This window comes from Platalea leucorodia, assembly GCF_965183815.1.
Source record: "Platalea leucorodia genome assembly, chromosome: 8".
Lineage (NCBI taxonomy): Eukaryota > Metazoa > Chordata > Aves > Pelecaniformes > Threskiornithidae > Platalea > Platalea leucorodia.
In genome coordinates, this window is record NC_138830.1 from 46,032,864 (window position 1) to 46,053,539 (window position 20,676).

The 20,676-nt window shown below is 39.0% G+C and overlaps 1 protein-coding gene across 1 annotated transcript in view; it reads right to left on the reverse strand.

The window, feature by feature from the left end:
- Positions 1-20,676, reverse strand: part of PEPD (peptidase D) — a gene marked incomplete at its 5' end in the record, with an annotated part of 142,942 nt that overhangs the window by 88,241 nt on the left and 34,025 nt on the right. The window contains 2 exons of the mRNA XM_082319613.1: positions 12,537-12,583; positions 14,024-14,099. Of these exons, the coding sequence (XP_082175739.1) occupies positions 12,537-12,583; positions 14,024-14,099 (123 nt within the window). The remainder of the gene's footprint in view (positions 1-12,536; positions 12,584-14,023; positions 14,100-20,676) is intronic.

Genomic DNA, 20,676 nt, shown 5'->3' on the forward strand with positions numbered 1-20,676 from the left:
CAGGTGTTGAGGATCAATAAGAGGCCACCAGCAGACCCTCAAGATTAATTTGGTGCAGAGCGCTGGCTGGCATGGAGAAGCAGGATCCCATACTTGAACTGGTCCCACTAGCACCCTACATGCTCCCCACCTACCACAGTCCAGCAACCTGGCCCAGTACAAACCCACAATATGCAACCTTTGTCTCACACATTCAAAAGTAAAACACTTGAACAATTTCCATCTACACATGCTTACACCCATTGATTTTTCCAACCTGTCTTTAAAGAATCAAAGCAGCAGCAAAGGGCACACCCCTACCCTTTCCCTCTGCGTCACCTCAGCAAACAGGAGGGGAAGAGACAGGGAGCAAGATAAAATGTATAGACTGAACATTGAAGGAATGGTTACACCTGGCAAACAGCAAAGTAATTTAGCTAAAAATAACACGCAGGGATCACTCCTGCAGATGTAGGTACAGCCAGGGTGCCTGTACAGAAGAAGTACATTTTGTGTAGAGCAAGCAGGATAACCTACAGGAGGTTATGGAGCTCCATGTAAGAACTGGTCATCTCACCTGAACTCCATAACATGGTACACAATCTCAGGGCAGTGCATTTCCCCGTAATGTTTTGGAATAAACTTTTAGATGTTTGTCAAAATATTTTGGAATACACTTTTGAACTGCTGAAAGGCCTCTTTTAAAATTACTTCTTCATACAATTACACATGCTAAGCATAACTGAACCAAAACCTAACATACCTTTCCTCAAAAAAACAATTTGACAAATATCACTGGAAGTTCTACGCAATAGCTAAAAGATATCACTTGTGTCTGCACACACAAATGAATCTGCATCCTTTAGCATGAGCCCAACAGAAAAAAACTTATCCATTTTTTACTTGTAAAGTCCTCTCTTCATTTCTCAAAAACACAAGCTCTTCACTTAACGTTGCCTGAGACTATTTTGAGTATCATCAATATTTTAAATTTAGAAAAGTACCAAACAATGTAATAAATACAAATCACCAACTGGAAAAAAAAAGCACAAATGAACCTGACCCTTCCTGTCCTAGGGTTGGTATACTTAGGACCAATTTGTCTTTATGCCTCAGTGCAGTATTATGGTGAGTGAAAGGTGCTTCTGGCCATCTCGGACTTGAACTTCAGAGACAGGTAGCCTAACATCCCTCTTCACATCTCATGACTACTTTCACTTTGCAAAAGCCTTTGAACACATGATGCAAATTCTATACATTTCATCACAGTTATATCACAGTTAATGACCAAACCGTGCTCAGCACTAAAGAAGATAGATGAGAAAACAGGGAGGTGGGGGCAGGAAATCTGCTGGGTTTTGATCTGCTATTTTAAGTAATAGACAAATATTATTTTAATTTCTGCTAGGAATAATGCACATGCTTTGATTGATAAGACATAAACAAACAAATGCCAGAATTAAGGAAGGGAAAATCCACACGTTGCATCTCTTCAAAAGGAAGCAGATTCCCCTGAAGGCAAGCATCGGCTCCTGGGATTTTACCCCAGATTCTACCCACTGCCTTCCGCAGACCGATGGCTGGAAGATGAACATATTCTTCTTGTTCACCAAAACATTTCACTCATGCATACTGAATATCAGATGGCAACCCGTGTTCCTAAGCAACCCCACGCTCACTCCACATTCTCCCCCCTCTGCCACCGCTAGACAAGAGGTTTTAATCATCAGTTCACACTGCACCCAACATGCAAGAATCCCATCACGAGAGGCTTGGGCGCAGCACTGCATTAAGCAGCATCACGCAGCTCCAGCCCCTGTTTTGTCTTCACCAAGGCATGTGGAGTATAACTAAAAGACAGCATTGTTACTTTTGAGTTGTTTATAAAGACACATTTTGAAAAAAAAATCCTGGATTAAACATAAAATGCTTGCAAATACAAGCTAAAAATTTATATTCTTGCCAGCAGGTATGGAAACATTCTTTTAGAGGTACTGAGGGTTAAACTTTTTTCTGACACTTGTAATATTCAGTGCTGGAAAAAAACCTCTGCAAAGAATAATTGCTCCCACAGGGACCAATCCACGGGTCACAGTTTTTTGCACTTGACGGCAATAGAGCCTTGAATGAGATTTTCTATAAAACCTAGACTTAAGCTTGCAGCATAATCACAATGTTTTCCCTAGCTCTAGAAGCTGAACTAAAGCACCACTTCTACAGCATAATTATTCCACATATGTTCCAAAAACCCATGGGGAAATTTTATTATTCAGAAGAATAAATAGGGTAAAAATAAATGGTTTTTAATTTTAGCCAATTTTTACACTCCTTATGAATTTTCATTTTTCTTATGCAAGTTTAAGTCCATGGGAGAGAGGATTTGCCTTGAAGAAATAATTAAACTTTCATCTTCAGTTATGCTTCTTAGCAAATACACAGCCACCCACATAGCATAGTTTCAAATTGAATATTTGAAGTTTGAACTTCTGTTCAACAATACAGAGTAAGCAGAAGCACAGTAAGGGCTTAGGTTAGGAGGAGGTTGGGGTCCCAACATAGAGCTTAATTTGCCCTCAATACTTTTTTGAATATATGAACTGTTCTTAGAGAATAATGCAGTAATTTGTCATACGGGATATGTAAACCTATTGCCTTAAGGATAATAAAAGATTATAACACTCAATTTGTGATGACAATGTCTGAACCAGGTTTAGGCAGCTGCAGAAGTCAGAATTTTCTGGGAAGGGAAGCTGATGAAGCAGGACTCTAGCCTGTTCAGGAAGATGCAGGCACATTTTGTGCTTAAGTCTACCCATGATGCCTTCTCCAATTCCTGGGAACATTTCAACACTCCTTTCTTAATGCCAGGGCCGAACAAATGACTACACAGGTGCTCTGTAGACAGGTCACAAAATCTGCACATCCTCAAGCTCATTCGCAAACAAGCTACACCCTGTTCCACAGGGGCCCGCTGATCCGTTGACTGGCCTCATACCATCTCTGCAAGTGCTGCTCCTTTTTCCCCGAGCTCAGGCTGTTTTCCAGCACCTGAGCTGGCTGAAGAGAAAGGCAGAAAGATCAAACACCAACAGTGGAAATCAGAGGTTAATGCAGACTGATGGGCTGAAATGTAAGAACAGATTAATTTTCAATGCTCATTCTAAACTGCAGTAGGGGCCCAGAGAGCAGCAGTTCAGCAATCTTCCTAAGATTCCTAAGATGCCAAATATAACTCCAAGGGCCTATCGTAGGTGGTAAAATCACTACACTGATCACAAGTGTTAGAACCAATATGTAAATGAAGCACAAAGTGATACAGAAAACTACCAGAAAGAAGTTACAACACCCATTCAGGAACTCTTTCAAGTAACAGAAACCTCCTTGCCCCACCGGCCCCAAATAACCAACAAGCTCACCTGAACCAAACAAATTCTAGACCCCCTAGGAAGCTCTTACGGACACAAGCCTCTCTGATCTGCAACAGCAACAGAAACAGTGTTGGCCAAGACATTCCTCAGTTAAATGGTTTCTTGTCATGTGATACTGACTTCCTTCTCACAAAGACAGAATTTCTGATCAAAACCAGATGACTCCTCCCTCAAGACAAACATCTCTGAAATCTCCCCAAATCTTGCACGATTGGGAAGCCAACTCCTGAATGCTGTTGCCATTTCCAACCCAAACAACACATTAGTCACAGATACGTTGTTCTCCTCCTTCAAACACACAATAAAGAAAAAAAAATTATCCTGGAGAGTTGATCCTATCTAACATATTACTCCAAGTGTCAAACCTTCCATTAAAGAGCAAATCTAGAGATTAGACAGGCAAAAGACTATTAATAAATCACATCTAACATCCTAAACTTCACACAATCTTACAACTTATAGGTACACCTTGCACCCAAACAACTTCACACAATTTTTACAAATAATCTGCTAATGAGTTAAGAATGCCTGCCCACCTCGGCCATCCAGTGCTGACCAAGAGGGCATAGCAGATTCATTCTGAAATAAGAAAGCAGCAGAAATCCAGTCCAATACTCTTGAAAGATATGACATTTTACAAGAGGATTTTACCAAGTGAGAAGTGATGGCAACTGCACCTTACACTAACGGATTAACTTGTGGAGCCTTCAAATATCACATATCTCATTGATTCTTTTAAATATACAGGTTTCAGTAGATGAATTGGAAGACACAGAATCAGTTGTCAGCAAAGCTCTTTGTATTCCTCACTTCCCAAGACTGCCTCAAGGCTCAATTTCATCTACTCAGGAAGAGCTGTTGAAAGCAAAATCCACGTAACCCAGAAATAATGTTGGGTTTTGAGGAGTTCTCAACAGAGGCAAATTCGTTTTAGCAGAAACATCACCACTACTGTCTAATATGATTCAGATTCCTCCCCAATCCTAAGTTTAACTTAAGAGTTCATTTTCCATCACTTCTGCCTGGCAATCCAACTCTATTCTGCCCTGCTATACAACTCAACCTCAGTTACACAAGCCACCTTTAGCGCTGCTCAGACAGCAGGAATGCAGCATAGTTAGGCATAGAGACTTCAGTGCTAAGCAGACTCCAGTACTCTTGCATCTCTCACTACAGGCAACCACCTGCAGCTTTGTCCTTTGTTGCCTTCATTGACTTCGCATACATATATTTTTCAATTATTGTTTGTAATCTCAGACTTAAAAAGCATCAAGTGACCTAAGCCTACCATCTCCGAACAACACTTAAAACCCCATGACCAAGATCTAGGTCAGAAAAATTACAACGCTTAAGAGCAAGACAACATTCTGCAAATGAAACCAAGCTCATCTGCATGGCGAACAAAACTAAAAAAGACTATCACATACCATTCTGTAATTATAATCCTGACCTTGTGTTTTTCAATACTGCTGATAATGTGTACACTAAAAAAACTACCACCTGCCAAAACAGTACAGAGTTCTCCACAATTCTTCCCCTAGAGAGATGACGCAACAACGGAAAAACAAACAAAAATCAAACAAACAAAAAAGGAACCATCAGGATAGATGTTAGAAACACCGCTTAATAAGCTAGAAGGCACAGAATCTGCTAATTTTCTTTTCATCTGTATAAAATGGTTTTGATTTTCAGAAGGTCAGTGTGTGACGTCATGTTATTAATGGACAGTCTTGGTATTCTACCCATTTCCTTCAAGTTGGGCTTCTAGTCTCTGAGCATGATCACGCAGCAATTCTAGTTATCAAAAGATAAGGGCCAACAAACACAAAATACTGATCTCTCTGCTTTGACAGTAATTAGCAAAAATTATTGAACTAAAGCTCACAATGCAGATAAAGCCTCACATATGGTAGAATCTTTACTTTTGACTTGTCTGAACAAGCATGAACAAAATCCACAGCAAACAATAATCAGTTCAGCCTGCTGTCTTTTACGAGTTCCATTTCACATATCTCCAGTCTAAGCTTGTCATTAGTAATGCTAATTAGTTCACTATCTCAATGCCATGCTAGATTCAGTAAAAGCTGAGATCATTGCTAATTTGAGAAGAAAGTTTGTTCTTTCCTTAACATAAATAAGAGTAATAATCACTCCACAAAACACCCACAGAAATTAATATTGCTTGTAATTTTCAATCAGATCCAAAATTTAAATAAAAATTGTGACTACCTTTCGGTTTCCAAAAATATAATAAAAGGATAATTACAAATTATCACAGCACTAACTAGATTAACAACCCTGTAAGGACATACAATGACACAGCATTTAATTGGGTTATATCTTGCTATGCAAGCAAGCCCAGTTCTGTACGCACGCACGTTGCACACATCCTTCCACAGTTCTTTTTCTGAAGGGAACCATTTTCTAATACCAGCATGGTAATTGTTCTTTGGTATCTGTGGGCTGATAGAGGGTTTTATTTTGAAGTTCTCACATGGTCCGATTCCACAATTTTTTTGTAGAAGATAAAACCCAATTATGTGGAACTTCAATCACAAGTAACAAGAGACCTGTACAATTAAACAGCACTCTTCTACACAAAGAGCTAATTAAAGCGACATCCAGGAGGTGAACCAAGCTGTCCTCCACTGAAAGAGAGAATATACAAGCTTGCCATGGGACCTCCTGCAAAGGGAAAACGATGAGACATTACTGGGAAGATACTGGAACTGCTCTGCTCCCTCCCAGCAGTTAAGGGAGTCCACCACCAACCACTTTGACAACACAGACCAGCAGTTCAGGCAAATCAGGTCTCAGAGGTTCCAGTGCCCCCATGTTCCCCTCCCCAGGAGGCTTCTGCCCCCCACATTTCTCCTCTCAGCTGGGGAGAGGACGAGAGCAGGGCGACTGGAAATGGGTACGTGTTTGCCAGGGCTGGGGCAGCAGGAACCTCTCAAAGTGGATTTACCACAGAGAAGCACTTCTCCTAAAGCAGATGAGGTACCGAGACAGGAGGTCTCCATGTTCAGGAGGTAATCCGCACCCCCGCTTCTGCTGAGTCGAGTGCATGTACATATGCATTTGTGCCTCTGTGTGTCACAGAAGAGGAACAATGCTCAGGGGCCTTCTAAACCAATTTTTAAATTCAGATTTATTTTAAGACTATTTACCACCTTAATTCAGCTGGATTAGGAAATCAGCAGAGACAGCCTAATTTAAAAAATCAAAGGACCAGCTGTACCTGAGGGAAGGTAGGCAGGAGGGAAAGGCTGCATGAAGTGTCTCGCTGAATCCAGTTGCTCTTCCCAGCAAAGATATTATATCTGACTTCCCTCTGGGCACTGGACATCTGAGATTCAGTGGCTCACTCAACCTAAGCAATTAGCAGCTACCCAACATGTGCTGTCAAAGCTGCACTAAGCTGCCTACCTGGCCGTGGACCACTGTAGGTCATTTTGTACCACCATTTTTAGGAAGTTCTGGGTGACCCCGAGCTGCTGTCTCCCACCAGGCGCTCCTCCAGCGCGGGTGTGAAACCCCCGCTCAGCTAGTCGCTTCCCTGCCAGCCCCAGTACAATCTCGAACAGCTCCTGAGCTGCTGTGCAGTGCGGACATTTTGCCAAAACCAGAAATTGCTTATGATTCATTTCTTCCTTCGACCCTTCTACTAGACTAGATATAATGGCAAATAAATAATATTGGGTACAGGATTGTCTTAGTACCAAAACACCGCCTGTACAGCAGGCAGACACATACACCAGTCCTATCACACAGGCGTGCGGAAACAAAGGAAAAACAAGGGGATTTTTTTTTTTTTTTTAAACGTGGGGAAAGGCCACCTTCTTCCTCTCTTTCAGATGCTTTTCATGTATTTTCAAGTTTTAAATCCAGCCTTTTGATAGCAGTAACCTACATTTAAAAACTCATCACCTCTAACTGTGAGGAGGCTTAGGGAAACAAGGCAGTTGAGCCATTTTCAGGCTACAGAATGCTACCAACTATTTAAAAAAAAAAAAATTAAAGGAAAAGAAAAATCACATTTCAGTAACTGAGTAGACTGACATGCTGCTTGAGATTAATGGACTGGTGGCCTCTTGTTTAATAAAAATAAATCCTATACACAAATACCAGCAAGGGTCACGGCACAATTCAACACCATTCCCATGTCAAAAAGCAACTGTGAAGAATTCACCCATGTACTTTTGTCAGCTGCAGTGGGCATTCTTATTTACTGTCCACACACACTTACGCAAAGGACTTACAAAGGCTATGCTTGAGCTGAAATTCTAAATACAAAAACTGGATCATGAAAAAAACAAATATTTTTGAAGATTATTTGCTGCAGAAGTCAGTGACTTTCTCAAGAACATTCAAAGAGCAAAGTCTATCAAGAGATGGTAAGTGGCAAATCCTGATTAGCCCAAATAATCAGCATTTCACTAAAAGGAAATACCCAAAGGAAAATAAAATTATTCTGGCTATTTTCTCTTTTCTAGTGAAATAACATACATGTTTTATTTTCAGTTTGTTCCACTGGAGCAGAGGAGAGATAAATGAAAGATGAGAGCCATAATCCATGAGAGCACTCTCAGACTGCCACAGATAGTGAAACTTAACATTGACAGATATGACAGCAACTCATCTCAGAATCTAAGCTCTGCTTTGGAATCAGGGACAGCACTGAAAAGAACAAGGATAAAGAACTCCTATCAGCCTCAGCTGGTTAAGAGAGGCAAGGTGTAAAAATAGTCTGTAAGCATTGTAAACCACGAAAAACCCTCTGTAGCCGCCTTCTTGCCATTTTATTCTTTAAATTGTTGCTGTTACAGCAGAGCTGAGTTTGTTTAGTATTAACTCCTACAAAATCACCACAATTATTTGTACGGTTGTACAGACCTAGAAGATCCACTGCATTATATAGAGAGGGCATCTGTACAGTTGGGCCACAACCTCTTGACCGGGCTGGCACATGCTCTCAATAAACTCCAACTCCCCCCTCTACAACCCCATCTGGAGAACCAGTGCCACGCCCAGGAACCTCTCCACCTGACTGGTGGTAACTGGCTGCTGTGAGATCGCATGGAACATATATTGCTCTCCATCACTTGTACCAACCTTAGCACCGAAGCATGTAAAGTCCTAAGAAGGAAACGCAGGCAAGCCTTACAGAGAGGAAAGCAGACGTGCGGAGATGAAGTGGCTTCCCCTAGCAAGCTGATAACAAAACCAACAGTGCCTGAGCAGTGCCCAGGAGCTACAGGATCACGCATCCTCTGAAAAGGTATGGTCAGATTCTTCTTACTTTGCTGCTTTTACTGATGGAAACAAGATGCAAAGTACTGTTACCCACCTCTGACACCGCACATCACACTACCTGCCCTTTACACTAGCTAATTGCTCCTTCGTTTTAAAAGAGCCCACTCTACAGGATCAGGACCCAAGTTTTTGGATCCTAGGTACGGGACTCACTTTGCATGGTAACACTACAGTGCTCCTGTGTTCAGCAGTTGCAGAGGGTCCAGAGATAGTCAAATAATCTAGGGAGATCTTGGACAAGGGAGTGAGCATTTATGCCTGGCTTAGTGCTGCCCAGCATCATCAAGGCAATGATGACTACATTATCATTTAACAAATTCAGGACTGTGCACACACTCCTATCACAGGGCCTTCAATGATATTAAGAACAGGATAAAACCCCACAAAAACGGGCAATGTGTACAATAGCTACGCGTTCAATACTGTGTATGTAGCAAGTTGCTCTTCTGTTGCTACAGCATACACTTTCATCTCATTCCCTGATCAAATCAACAATTCCAAGTACCCATCCCAATCTTAAAATTGTTCTCTTCAATAAAAAAGGGAACATATGTGAAAATGCACAGAAGATTCAAAACTTCATTTGGTAAATACGAAGCAGATGAATAGGCAACACTTTAGAAACCGATAAACACTGATCTAGAGAAGGTATCTCCAGCGCTTTAGAGCCTCCTGAAACAGATGATTGTAGGTCCTAATTAGTACTTTCAGTATGTATGTGTATATATAGATATATACACAAAATATTTTTGTTTATATATACACACTTAGAACAACTTAGCTGAATTTTTTTCACATACTTCTTGAGCTGAAGAGATTTCTTTTATCATTTTGCTGTATTTTAACAATATATTCACTACAGAGCAGTTTCATAATTAAAAGCCTTTAATTAAAGAAGATTAATTAAACATGAGATAAGCACAAATACTAAACAAACTACTTCAGAGAAAATCCAGAATCTGACCTACCAAAATGACTTTATATGCAATTACACATGCTGTGAACTACTGTTTGTAGATAATTGCCTTGGCTGTCTCCTTAAAGTCAACCGACCACACATTGAAGTTAAATAACATCAACCCAAAAGAGAAGCCAGGGCTGATTGGGCTTGCAGTTAAATGCGTTCATTTTTTTATATATCTCAGCATTAACGCATTACTGGTTCAAAATCATTTACCAATGGACCTTAATCATAAAGAATACTTCCAGCATATTTCTGAAGCCAGCGTTCAACCCTCAAAATAAAAGATACAGTCTTATCTAGAGATTTCTCCATAATTTACTTAATTTCCTTCAAATTACTTCTCAGATAATAATCCCAATCCTACAAATATAACTAGCTTTATATATTGTTGACTCTTAGATGTATTTCCTCGAGCATTTTAACATGTTCTTACTGTATGATACAGTAGAAGTAAAATGACGCATTTTTTGTAGGAAGGCTGCTTACCAAATGAACAAAGAAAAGGCAACGCTTAGGTCCCACATGTAGTAATGGAAAATTTTAATTGCTTTTGAGATCTCTGGCATTATTCTTCCTAGCAGACAGAGTCAGACCAGCTTTGTATCCCCAAACACACATGCTATACTCCACAATGTCAAAGAATGAAGTAAAGCAATATGAAGGGGGATTTATTGGCCACGTTTCAAGAGATATCTATATTCATTTCAAAAATTCACAATTTCACAGCCATCAGTGGGAACTGAAATCCACCTGAAGAAGAGGGCCACACAATTCAGAAAGCTTCCACAAAGGGAGTAGAAGCCCTAGAAACATCAGAAGATTAAAATCTTCATTAACTTTTAATTGATCTCTTAAATACAAGTGTCAATACTTTTGATAAACCTATAAGACTAAGAATTTCGGTCCTCTGCAGCCTTAGATTTCAGATGTACCAAAGCTGCCGAATGCAAGCTATCTAGCCTGTTGACACCCCCCCCCCCCCCCGCCCCCAAATTAAAAAACACTATTATTTCACTGAAAATTGTCTGGTTTTGGATGTTACCTATTTTTAGGTCTTTGAAAGTTCCCTTCTTAGACTACATTAATGGATTTATCTGCCTACAGAGTAGAGATTTCCTAGACTGTTTTCTAACTTCATTTATAAACATTTCAACTACACATTTCTTGCCAGAAAGGTGTGGAAATGACAGGTTTACGTTTTTAGGACCCTTTTCCCCTAAGCAATAAGGGAACAGAAACCGGAGCAGGGATGAATTCCACCAGCAACAGAAACTGAAGTTCTAATTATAGTCTCCAAGGCAGACGCTACAGAGGTAGTCTGCCAAGACCTCCTTCATTAGTGAAATAACTTCAAACTCTTTCAAGAAGTGTAATCTATCAAGACATATGGAAGAACAGAAGGCAATTTTAAATAGGTTTAATAGACAGTTGCCTAATTTATTTATTTTTTTTAATTGAAAGACACAAATAATCTTTTCAAAAGGTTGATGTGTATGGAAGAAGCTACCCAGAGAAGAATGGAAGTCCTGGAGTGAAAATGTAATATACCTCATAGACTTATGGAAGAGTGTATATATATGCATTTGTTGCATGACATTTAAACCGAACTGCCAGGATTGTGACATTTAAAAGCCCTTGAGAACAAACGCTGCTCTATGGAAATTTTTGATTACTACTGACTTCCAGAGCCAAAATTTCACTATCAGCATGTATAACATGGGCAGTGAGTAAAATGAACACAAACACAAGGTTCATTAATAAAGTTAATGGGGGAATGTGTACAACATATTTTTTTTTTCCCTTGTTACCTTGGTGGTGTATGTAACTGCAATTTGAAGCACAGTCAAATTCTAGGCATGAGCCTATAGAGTCTGTAGAAATTTAAACTACTTAAATACAACATTAGTTTTTCCATATTGCATATGTTCTAAGGGCATTATTTGTTTTTTGAGCTACCTTGAAATCCTGATGACAAACACTGAGGTCACTTTATTTTCCCCTCACTGGGCGCCAAATTAGCCTGCTTACTAACGTTTGAATAATTACTATCAAGAAACAACAGTAACTGAGATATGATTGCTATTTTCTATTTCTTCATTATGCAAATACTTTGAAAATTGAAAATACTGCATGCGAGCTAAAAATAAAGGGACTTGGTGATGAAAACCATGCTTTATAAGATAGGCTGATGATGATCTAATGTAAATATTGATTTAAAAGAGGAGGCAATGTTTTCATTGTATCTAGACACATCACTACTGTATCAGTTAGGAGCAGCCAATCCTTCCTCTACATGCCTGTACAGCATGTTTTCTTCAACATAATATATGCTGTATTCTTATTGACTTCTTAACAGCTGTACTAACATCCATTACATTTGTGAGATGAGCTCCTTGTACAGGCTAAGTACAGGTAATGCTGACTCATAATTGCAGGCAAAATGTAATTGAACACAGCCTTTTATAAGGTTCTTAAACACTCATACATGCAGTCCTGTAAGCGTAACAAGCATAAGGGCAATGTTTATCCATAAGCACCATTTTATTGGATGGCTTCAAACAATAACAACAGCTATTTTGTAAAGCTTCTGTAAATTACTAGAACTCCAGGATGAGAATTATGCTACACTAAACCATCACCAAAAAATAATCAACCATCATCAAATACATGTTTGAAACTGATTAAGTACCACCTCAAAATAATAAAATAATGCTTACAACAGTCTTCAAACAGCAATGAGCTCTCAGTCTCAACTGAATCAATGCAACTGCTTTGCCTCAGCTATTGCTTCTACCCCTACTACAGAGAGACTTTCTCCTTTTCATTACAATTATTGAAAAAACTCTTACCTCTCCATCTCGTATTCTTTCATACCTGCTTTTACTGCCTTCATTACCTGTAAGATACATATTAACATGGGACATTCATAGCAGGAAGAAATCTCATATTTATAAATTTATGACTTATGACTGAGTATCTCCAGAGGAACCTTTATTACAAAAATATCATCTGTACTTCATTTAAATTTACATCAGTAGATGCATTTTAAAACTACATTAGAAATCAAACTCATTTTAATCTTTATAAATGCCTGCAGTCTCCAGCAATAAAGCAAGTTTAATTGCCAAACTACTATATCCTAATGAAGTGCAGCTCATCAAAATACCAATGCTTAATTCTGAAAGCTCTTGTGAACTTGGCAGCAAGTCCTTTTGTTTTACTTTTATGAACCACCAGCAAAACAAAACTGTGAACTGGAATATACTACAAAGGGAGATTGTCTTTTATACTTTGCAATTTGAATCAACAGAAAACTACTAGAGTTAACACTGTTTTACAACCCACAAGTCTGATTTTTGTTCTCAGATTTGCTGAGAATGTGCACCAGTTTTATTCCTTTGCCTGTTTCTGTATTATAAAAGTTCTAGGCAGCTGCTCTACAGAAGAAATTCTCTCAGATGTAATAAGATTATTCAAGGATGATGAAGGACCAAGGAGAACGAATGCAAATTACTATCTCTAGACTTTGCAATTTTACAATATTCCCTTTAAAATATTTTCACACTTCACAGTTCAGAAATCTGAGGAGCAGCAACAAAGACAATAGTTGAGTCAGTAACCTCATCAGCTACTTTTACCAAAGCTCCCTCTGGTCATCGCTCAGAAATCATAGCATTTCTGCATCACTATATGGAGTACAGGATTGACACACAAGTTAATTTTGTCATCAATACCAGTAGAGCAATGTGACTCCACTGGCACAGTGCTAGGTCCAACCTGAGTAGCCTTGCTGAGATCCTGAATTTGTCTTTGCCACGCTGCTACGTCAACAGAATAGCATCGTGAAGCACTGTACTGGGGGACATACCCATCTCTGAGGAGTAACCTAAGGAATCCTTGCACTATCCTCCACTGTGCAGGGAAACACTCCTTCAGTTTGTAAGCATCTGGAGAGAGTAACTTGCTAGTTAAACTTTTCAGAGCTGCACATGCTGACATGGGCCAGAAGAATAATCTTCTTGATCTCTTCTTTCTCCATCACTATACAGGTATTTGTGCATACAGGACAGATAGATTGCAAGCAGGTCACCTTCTGTTGAGGCTCCAGCTCTTGTCTAAAACCACAATTGGTTTCTCACACATCACAAATGCACCAGTGAGTTCAAGGACAATGCAAGGTGTATTACTGGGCTGTAATAGAAGGGATATTATCCTCTTATTTCTATCCAGACTTTCCATTATTTTATTACTAAGCAATTCAGCGTTGCTGGGAACATTTTCTGAGTACTACTGCTACACTAAGAGCAAAAATTATTAACAGTAAAGGATCCATTACCTCTTTATGGGCTTCACTGGAGATTTTATTGGTGTAGCGCAGAACTTCCAACTCCATGTCTGTCTTAATCACACGACTTAAAGAAAAGTAGAACAAATATCAGGTTAGGTTGCAACTTCACAGCTTAAGAATATGAAATAAAAACAAAACAAAACAAAAATAATTTGCATCACCTATGGTAAAATTAGATCAAGTACACCTCAAGAGAGAAGAGCTATTACAGTATTCATGACAGCAAAATTTAGTTGGCATTGATTCACCATGAGCAAAACAATCTTAAAAAGGGAAGCCACAAGCATTTCAAACATCAGCCTGAATTATTTTAATACTAATAAACAAGTGGTCCAACCAACATTTTTTCAACTCATTCTACAATACATTAGGAACAAAAGCAATGTATTTCTGCATTTGTCATGGCTCAAATGCTACTTCAAACAGAACATTTCTACAAGCATACTTGATTTACTTTTTAAACACCATTTGAAACTAGTTTACATAATGAAATTCCCAGAGCTCCAGAATTTCTATTCAGCACAATCCCAACTCCCACCTATTTGCAATACCTTAAAAGGCAGGGGGGAGGGGGGTGCGAAGAAAGGCTGTTTCTGTTTGGTATTAAAAAACCCAAACCATGAAATTCAGAAACCACAGCAGCAGTAATTACAGCCACGATATCCATTCTCTTTCACATGCTTCTGGAGGAAAAACCCCAAAACAAACAAACCCCCCCAAAACCCCCACCCTGTTCTTTATGCCTTATGAGATACTGAATTTGTGTCTATTTATGAGCCTTGATACTCTGTTCTGAACTCATCTCAAAAATTTACCATTAAATTCTTATCTACTTACGCTGCTTTCTACCATGTATTTCAAATAAAAGCAGCTATTTAGTGTGACATGAACAGGGAAGCAGAGATAGTTCCATACCTTCTATTAAAAATCACCTATTCTCTCCACTGCTACACATACTGATTTCCTAATATTTCTCATGCCCATCTCAAAGGCAGCTGTGAAGTACATACTTACTGTTTACAAAGAACAAAACTACATCTATTGAAGTGCATGAAAATATTTAAATTGTATTTTCCAGCTCCACTCCAGTGCTTGCAGCAGTTACAAAGTACCATAACTGTTATATTTTGAAACTGCCACCAAGACACCCCTTTTTTATTATAACACGCTCCTACTCACACTGCTGTAGAAAACTATTTACTGTATTTCTGCTCCTGTAGTTTGTTTTAATGAGTCCAGAAACAGGTTTCTCAGCCATCAGTGCCTCTGATGTGTGATAAGAGCATTTCCAACAGACAGTGATTGCACTGCAACGCGGCACAGCCACTCCCCTTCAAACACAACTTTTCTGGCAAGAGTAAAGGTACCTCTGTAAAAATTCTGGTTATCAATCAAAATGCTCTTACAAACAGGAACACAGTAGAGGGGAATGGACCGACATTCTTAGTCAATTGGAATATGACACAAAATAATCATTACGCACATTGAGAATGAGAAGTACAAGGCTTTAAAATGCACACCGAGGTGAAAAAAAATTACACTGGGATGGTATAATCTGCTCACCACGGGTGAGGAAACAAACTTCTGCTACTGCCTTTCAGCCAAGATGTAAAGAACAGTAGCTCAAATATATTCATGTTAGAATGAGGTAGCAAAGGCTTATAGATTTTTTTTTTTTTTTTTAAATCCTGTTCTTTGGAAGACTGCATGTGCTAGCAGGATAATTTAATACTTGTTCGATGTGCCTTTATATTACTTTCAATATACAGTACATATCTCTGATCTGCAAGTACCTGAAAAATAGGTTGTTTCATAATTCAGTTGTCTAATCTCTTTATTGGAATCTGCTAGTAACACAAGTTAGTAACTGCTCAACAGCAAGCGCAAACAGTATTAGAGCCTATTTTACTTGACTAGGTCATAAGGCTTCAGGGTCAAGGTATTTATTTTAGCTCATAACTTCTCAGATATCTTTATGCATCTATCAATTCATGCTCAGCCTCAGACATACTTTTTATGCAATGCATGACCTTTATTTACACAAGGTCAAGCACTGAAACGTTTTACAGAACATGTTTTAGTCATTCTGAGACCAACAAAAACCACTACCCAACTGTTAGCAGGGAAGAGAGGGAGGATGTACAATTGTGTAGGGAACACAATCAACTTCACCCTCCACTAGATACCGAAAAGAAAAAGCCACTGGGCTCCTATGCTGCCTACAGTGGTACTGTTGATGGAGTTCCCACCAGCATATTTGGGCAGCAGAAGGGCATGTATTTCACCACCTTCTCACTGCTTTGATGGCATAAAAAGCAACACTCTTGCAAGCCAGGTTTAAAGCATTGCTAGCCAAGCACTGTGGTTAGCACTCTAGGGCAATCTTGCGGGTGATGAGCGGTCCACAGTTCTCATGATGTTTTCCCCCCACTTCCAAGATAAGGCTAGGAAGAAAATCGCACCTTTGTTCACGAATGTGAACTTCGACGTCCTATTAAAAACAGCTCTTGGACCAGTTACACACTCTGCATACATTCATTAATATTTTAATGGGAACAAATCACTTCCAGGCTCCAGCTAATGCAATTGCAAAAATGTACAGATTCAGCATGCAATGCAGTTCTCAGATTATCAGGCAAGCCACTCAATCCAATCAAGTTAAAACAGAAGCACAAGTCTCCTACCGTCAGGATTGACCTGTAACTTTTAACTCTTTCCTCCCCGCCCCTTTTACATACACTTTGTGCTTTTATTTGCACTTGCCATATGAGCAGGTGGTCTTTTCATGCATGCCAGTCATCCAAAAGAAGACAGAAGCTTTAACACAAATAAGTAGCATTTCAGTCCTGAAATTAAGTTTGGGCATTTTGAGTGGCTGGATATCAAATGCACAACCTATTTTCCATTAATCAAGTGGCCAAGAGAGCACAGAATTTGAGGCAATTATGAGGCTGACACTTGCGTAACTCAACTAAATTTTCCTAAACCAGTGCTTTCCTCAAAGATACACAAGTGCATTCGCCATTCCTGACCATGCTGCCAAGAAGTCTTTGTTCCCAGTTATCACCTCAGTGTTTATCACCTGTCTTGTTTTGTTGTTTTTAGTACATGCATGCAACCTTAATGGCTGCTTTCTGTGACACACATCAAAAACATCTGGGTACATCCACTCCTTCTCATCCTTTGGAAACATTACATTTACAGACCACCTAATAAGTATAGATGCTGCCCACGTAGACAGACTCTGCAGTCCTGCCTTGTCTTCACCCTTTTTCACCTCTGCTGTTACCTTTCCACATTTTATTTATAGAAATTTCTCCACCATAGTTGATATATTTATGCTCTTCTGCAAGCTTTTGCATAGAAACTTGCTAACTGAATTAGCATCAAAGCCAGTAAACATAGTAATGCACGTATGCAAAGAAGCATTACAGTACAATTCTGAAAGACAGTTGCATCAACACCGAACATGGAAGTTCATCTTGAAACAGTTCAAAAAGATGTTAGGAGGTTTACAACATAAATAAAAAAACCTCTGGAAACACAAAAAGCTTTAAGACATTAACACACAAATCACTTCCTCCGAAAAAACAGTTATAGCTTTCCATAAAAGTAATGCAAAATACAGACTATATGAAATCTTCCACACACAAATATCAAATCCCATTTTCATTGAGGTTACAGGAAAATACAGTATAACAGGCACAAAACGAGCCATACATTGCTAAATGTTTATCTTCCAGCACCACCACGATTACAGTAGACAGACATTGGTATACTAAAGTAACAAAAGGCCGTTTTGCTAAGTGCCAGTGTAGAAAAATTTCCCTCTGATTACTCGGGAGATAATTTGGGCAAGTTTAGAGTTTGTCTTCTGTTAGATGACATTTTCTTTTCAAAACAATGAAATCAATACTTAGCGTACACATTCAGTATCAAATTTGAAATGAGAGCCCTGAAATTTAAAATGAAAGTCTTTAAATGTGTTTGCAACCATATTCACTCAATTTAAAAAAAGTGAAAACACCAACCCGCAAACTGCTGAAATCCAGTATAAAGTCAAATTCTTTTATGTTTTATCCTTAAGTTTCATAGCAAGGCAGAAAATCTTGAGATCTTGAAAAAGGACGAGTAAGCAAGGGAGGCAACAGATCCTTAATCACAAACGCTTTGCCCCTTGTCAGTATTGAGACATTTTCTCTGCATTTTATTAGAAGACTGTATCATACTAGGGTTGCCTTTTGTAGCTCACAGTTCTCCCCGGCTGGATCAGAAAGCTCAGCCATTTCACCTCTTGCTGGCAGTTTTGACAGCATGGTATAGATCGGAGTTTTTCTGATAAGTATCACGTAAAACAATAGTTCAGAGCTTGTTGAATTTGAAATTATATGCATCCATGTAAGCATCCTACTCAAATTAAGCAATTTCCTACCCTAGAATATAATAGAAAAAAAATTCATCTTCCTAAAAGAAAAATGTTCTTAATTCTAAAAATATTATTGCTTTCCAAAGAAAGTTTCTTGGGCAATAACTTGACATTCCAAGGAAATTTCTACTTTAGGAAGTTTTAATACACGTAGCCTGTCATTCACGTATTGATTTCACTAGACTCTTAAATCCTAACAATGGTCTTTAACGTACTTCTGATCTGACACCACCAAACACGATAAAACCTTTTAAAACACTTTTGAATGCAAATCTGAACTTTGGCTTCACTTAGAATTCCCTTTCCTTGAAAGACAGGTGGAGGGAAGGTGCATACCAAGCATCTCTCCCTCACGAGATCGCGAGGAGACAAAATCAGAATTCTGGGCTGGCACTCACAATTCACAGAAGAGGTTGTCTCTACACCGAAGGGAACAGCTCCAAGTGCTGCCTTTCTACTGCCTCAGTGCTCCATCTGTCTCAGTACAACCTCAGGGCACAGACCTCATGTTTGTCCATCCCTGAGCTTCCTGAAGAAGATTTAACCCCCCATTAACTCAAACCACAGAGGAGAAAAGCTTATCAGGTGACACCTTGGCAAGGTGGATGGAACCAGAATGAAAGCTAACTTGGTAACAAGCTTGTAGCCCTAATCCAAAGCCTTCTGCAGCTAAAATTGTCATCTCTCTCCCTGTAGTGCTGCTGTATCTACAGATCAAAGCTTGGAAGTTAGAGCAGGCCCCTCTTCAGGTCCTCTTTCTTGCCCCTTGTCTTTCTCTGCTAACAAGAGTACAAAAAGGTGGGCAAACCAGAGGAGCACAAAAACGGCACTGTCAGGTTAAAGATGTACCTCCTTCCTGCGCTCTTTAAACGGTTTGTCAGGTCACTTAGAAAATCCTCCTCTGGCTGCTGGGCACATGATAATGAAGTGTCAGAGGCTGAAACTTCCCAATGTCTTAAACAACAAAAAAATCCCATGCCCAACACCAAACTAATCAACTAGAACTCAGCAGCAGCCACCTCTGCAAGAAAATAAGACTTTATAAAGAACATCTAACTTAAATTACCCTTTCTATTATTTTTGTAAGCAATGTAACATGGCATCAGGGGTCTCAGTGCCATGTGTGAACATTTCTAGATCTTCCCTATCAATATCTGTAATGACAGGAGCTTGACTAATAAAACACTAATGATATTTCTAAAAGACAGGCTTTGCTAAGCTGCTTCTTTACCAAGTTTTCCTAATTGTGTTTAATTTGTACATCCCTACACATCAATTTCTGAACTTGTGTTCTGTCTACATTAATCAGGACTCTGCACCTCAAAGGCTGACCAACTCTTAAATTCAGAAACCAATTCTATAGGATAACTTCTTTGTTTTGGAAAAAGAAGAGTCCGAATTCTAGAAGGATAGAATAGGCAAGATTTAAAAATTGGTACCCTGAGCAATTTTCTGTGTTACAAAGCACTCGCATTCCCCCTTGCACTCATCAGCAGGATTTGCAAGCCGTGAGTCCCACTACTGTACATCTCCAGGTCCACCCGTGACTCAATGATGCAAAAACATCTAAGCAAAGTTTCCCCACTTCCCACTTTCCTTTTACAACCTTTTTATGTCCTGACAAGCATTGAAAAAGGGCTATAACAACAGAAATGTGACCTATTAAAATTCTACACATTCTGGAATCGCATTGATGTTCAAAAAACATCTCTCTAGCTTCCAAGCTGGCAACTAGATGTAGATGAAGACAGCAGAAGATTGTTCTCAGTATATGTGCTAATAATAAACATTTAAAATAACAATATGTAGTAGTACGTAATACAATCAGCTACATCAGTGGTAGTCAGAGTGTACGCTCTCCTGTTTGTATTTTAAGATTCTGAGCTTATATGTCTTAATTAAGGATTTGCTTCCTCATTTCTAGATTAATACACTCAAAAAGCTTAGATAAAAACTTAATTCATTAACAAAAATCCACTATGTTGTTTCTTCAGTTAATTTCCTAAATGGAAAACTAGAAAGCCCTAGTCATGGAGCAATTCTGAGGACAAAGTCTGCAATGCTGACCAAAAGAGGAAAACTGGTAAAATGCAGTAGCTTTGCAAGCTGCTAATATACTTAGTCACACTCTCTAATTTTGTCTATTCTAGATAGGCTAAGGCAGAATTCCCCTAGAATTACAAAGTATAGTTACATGAATAATAATTCAACAAAA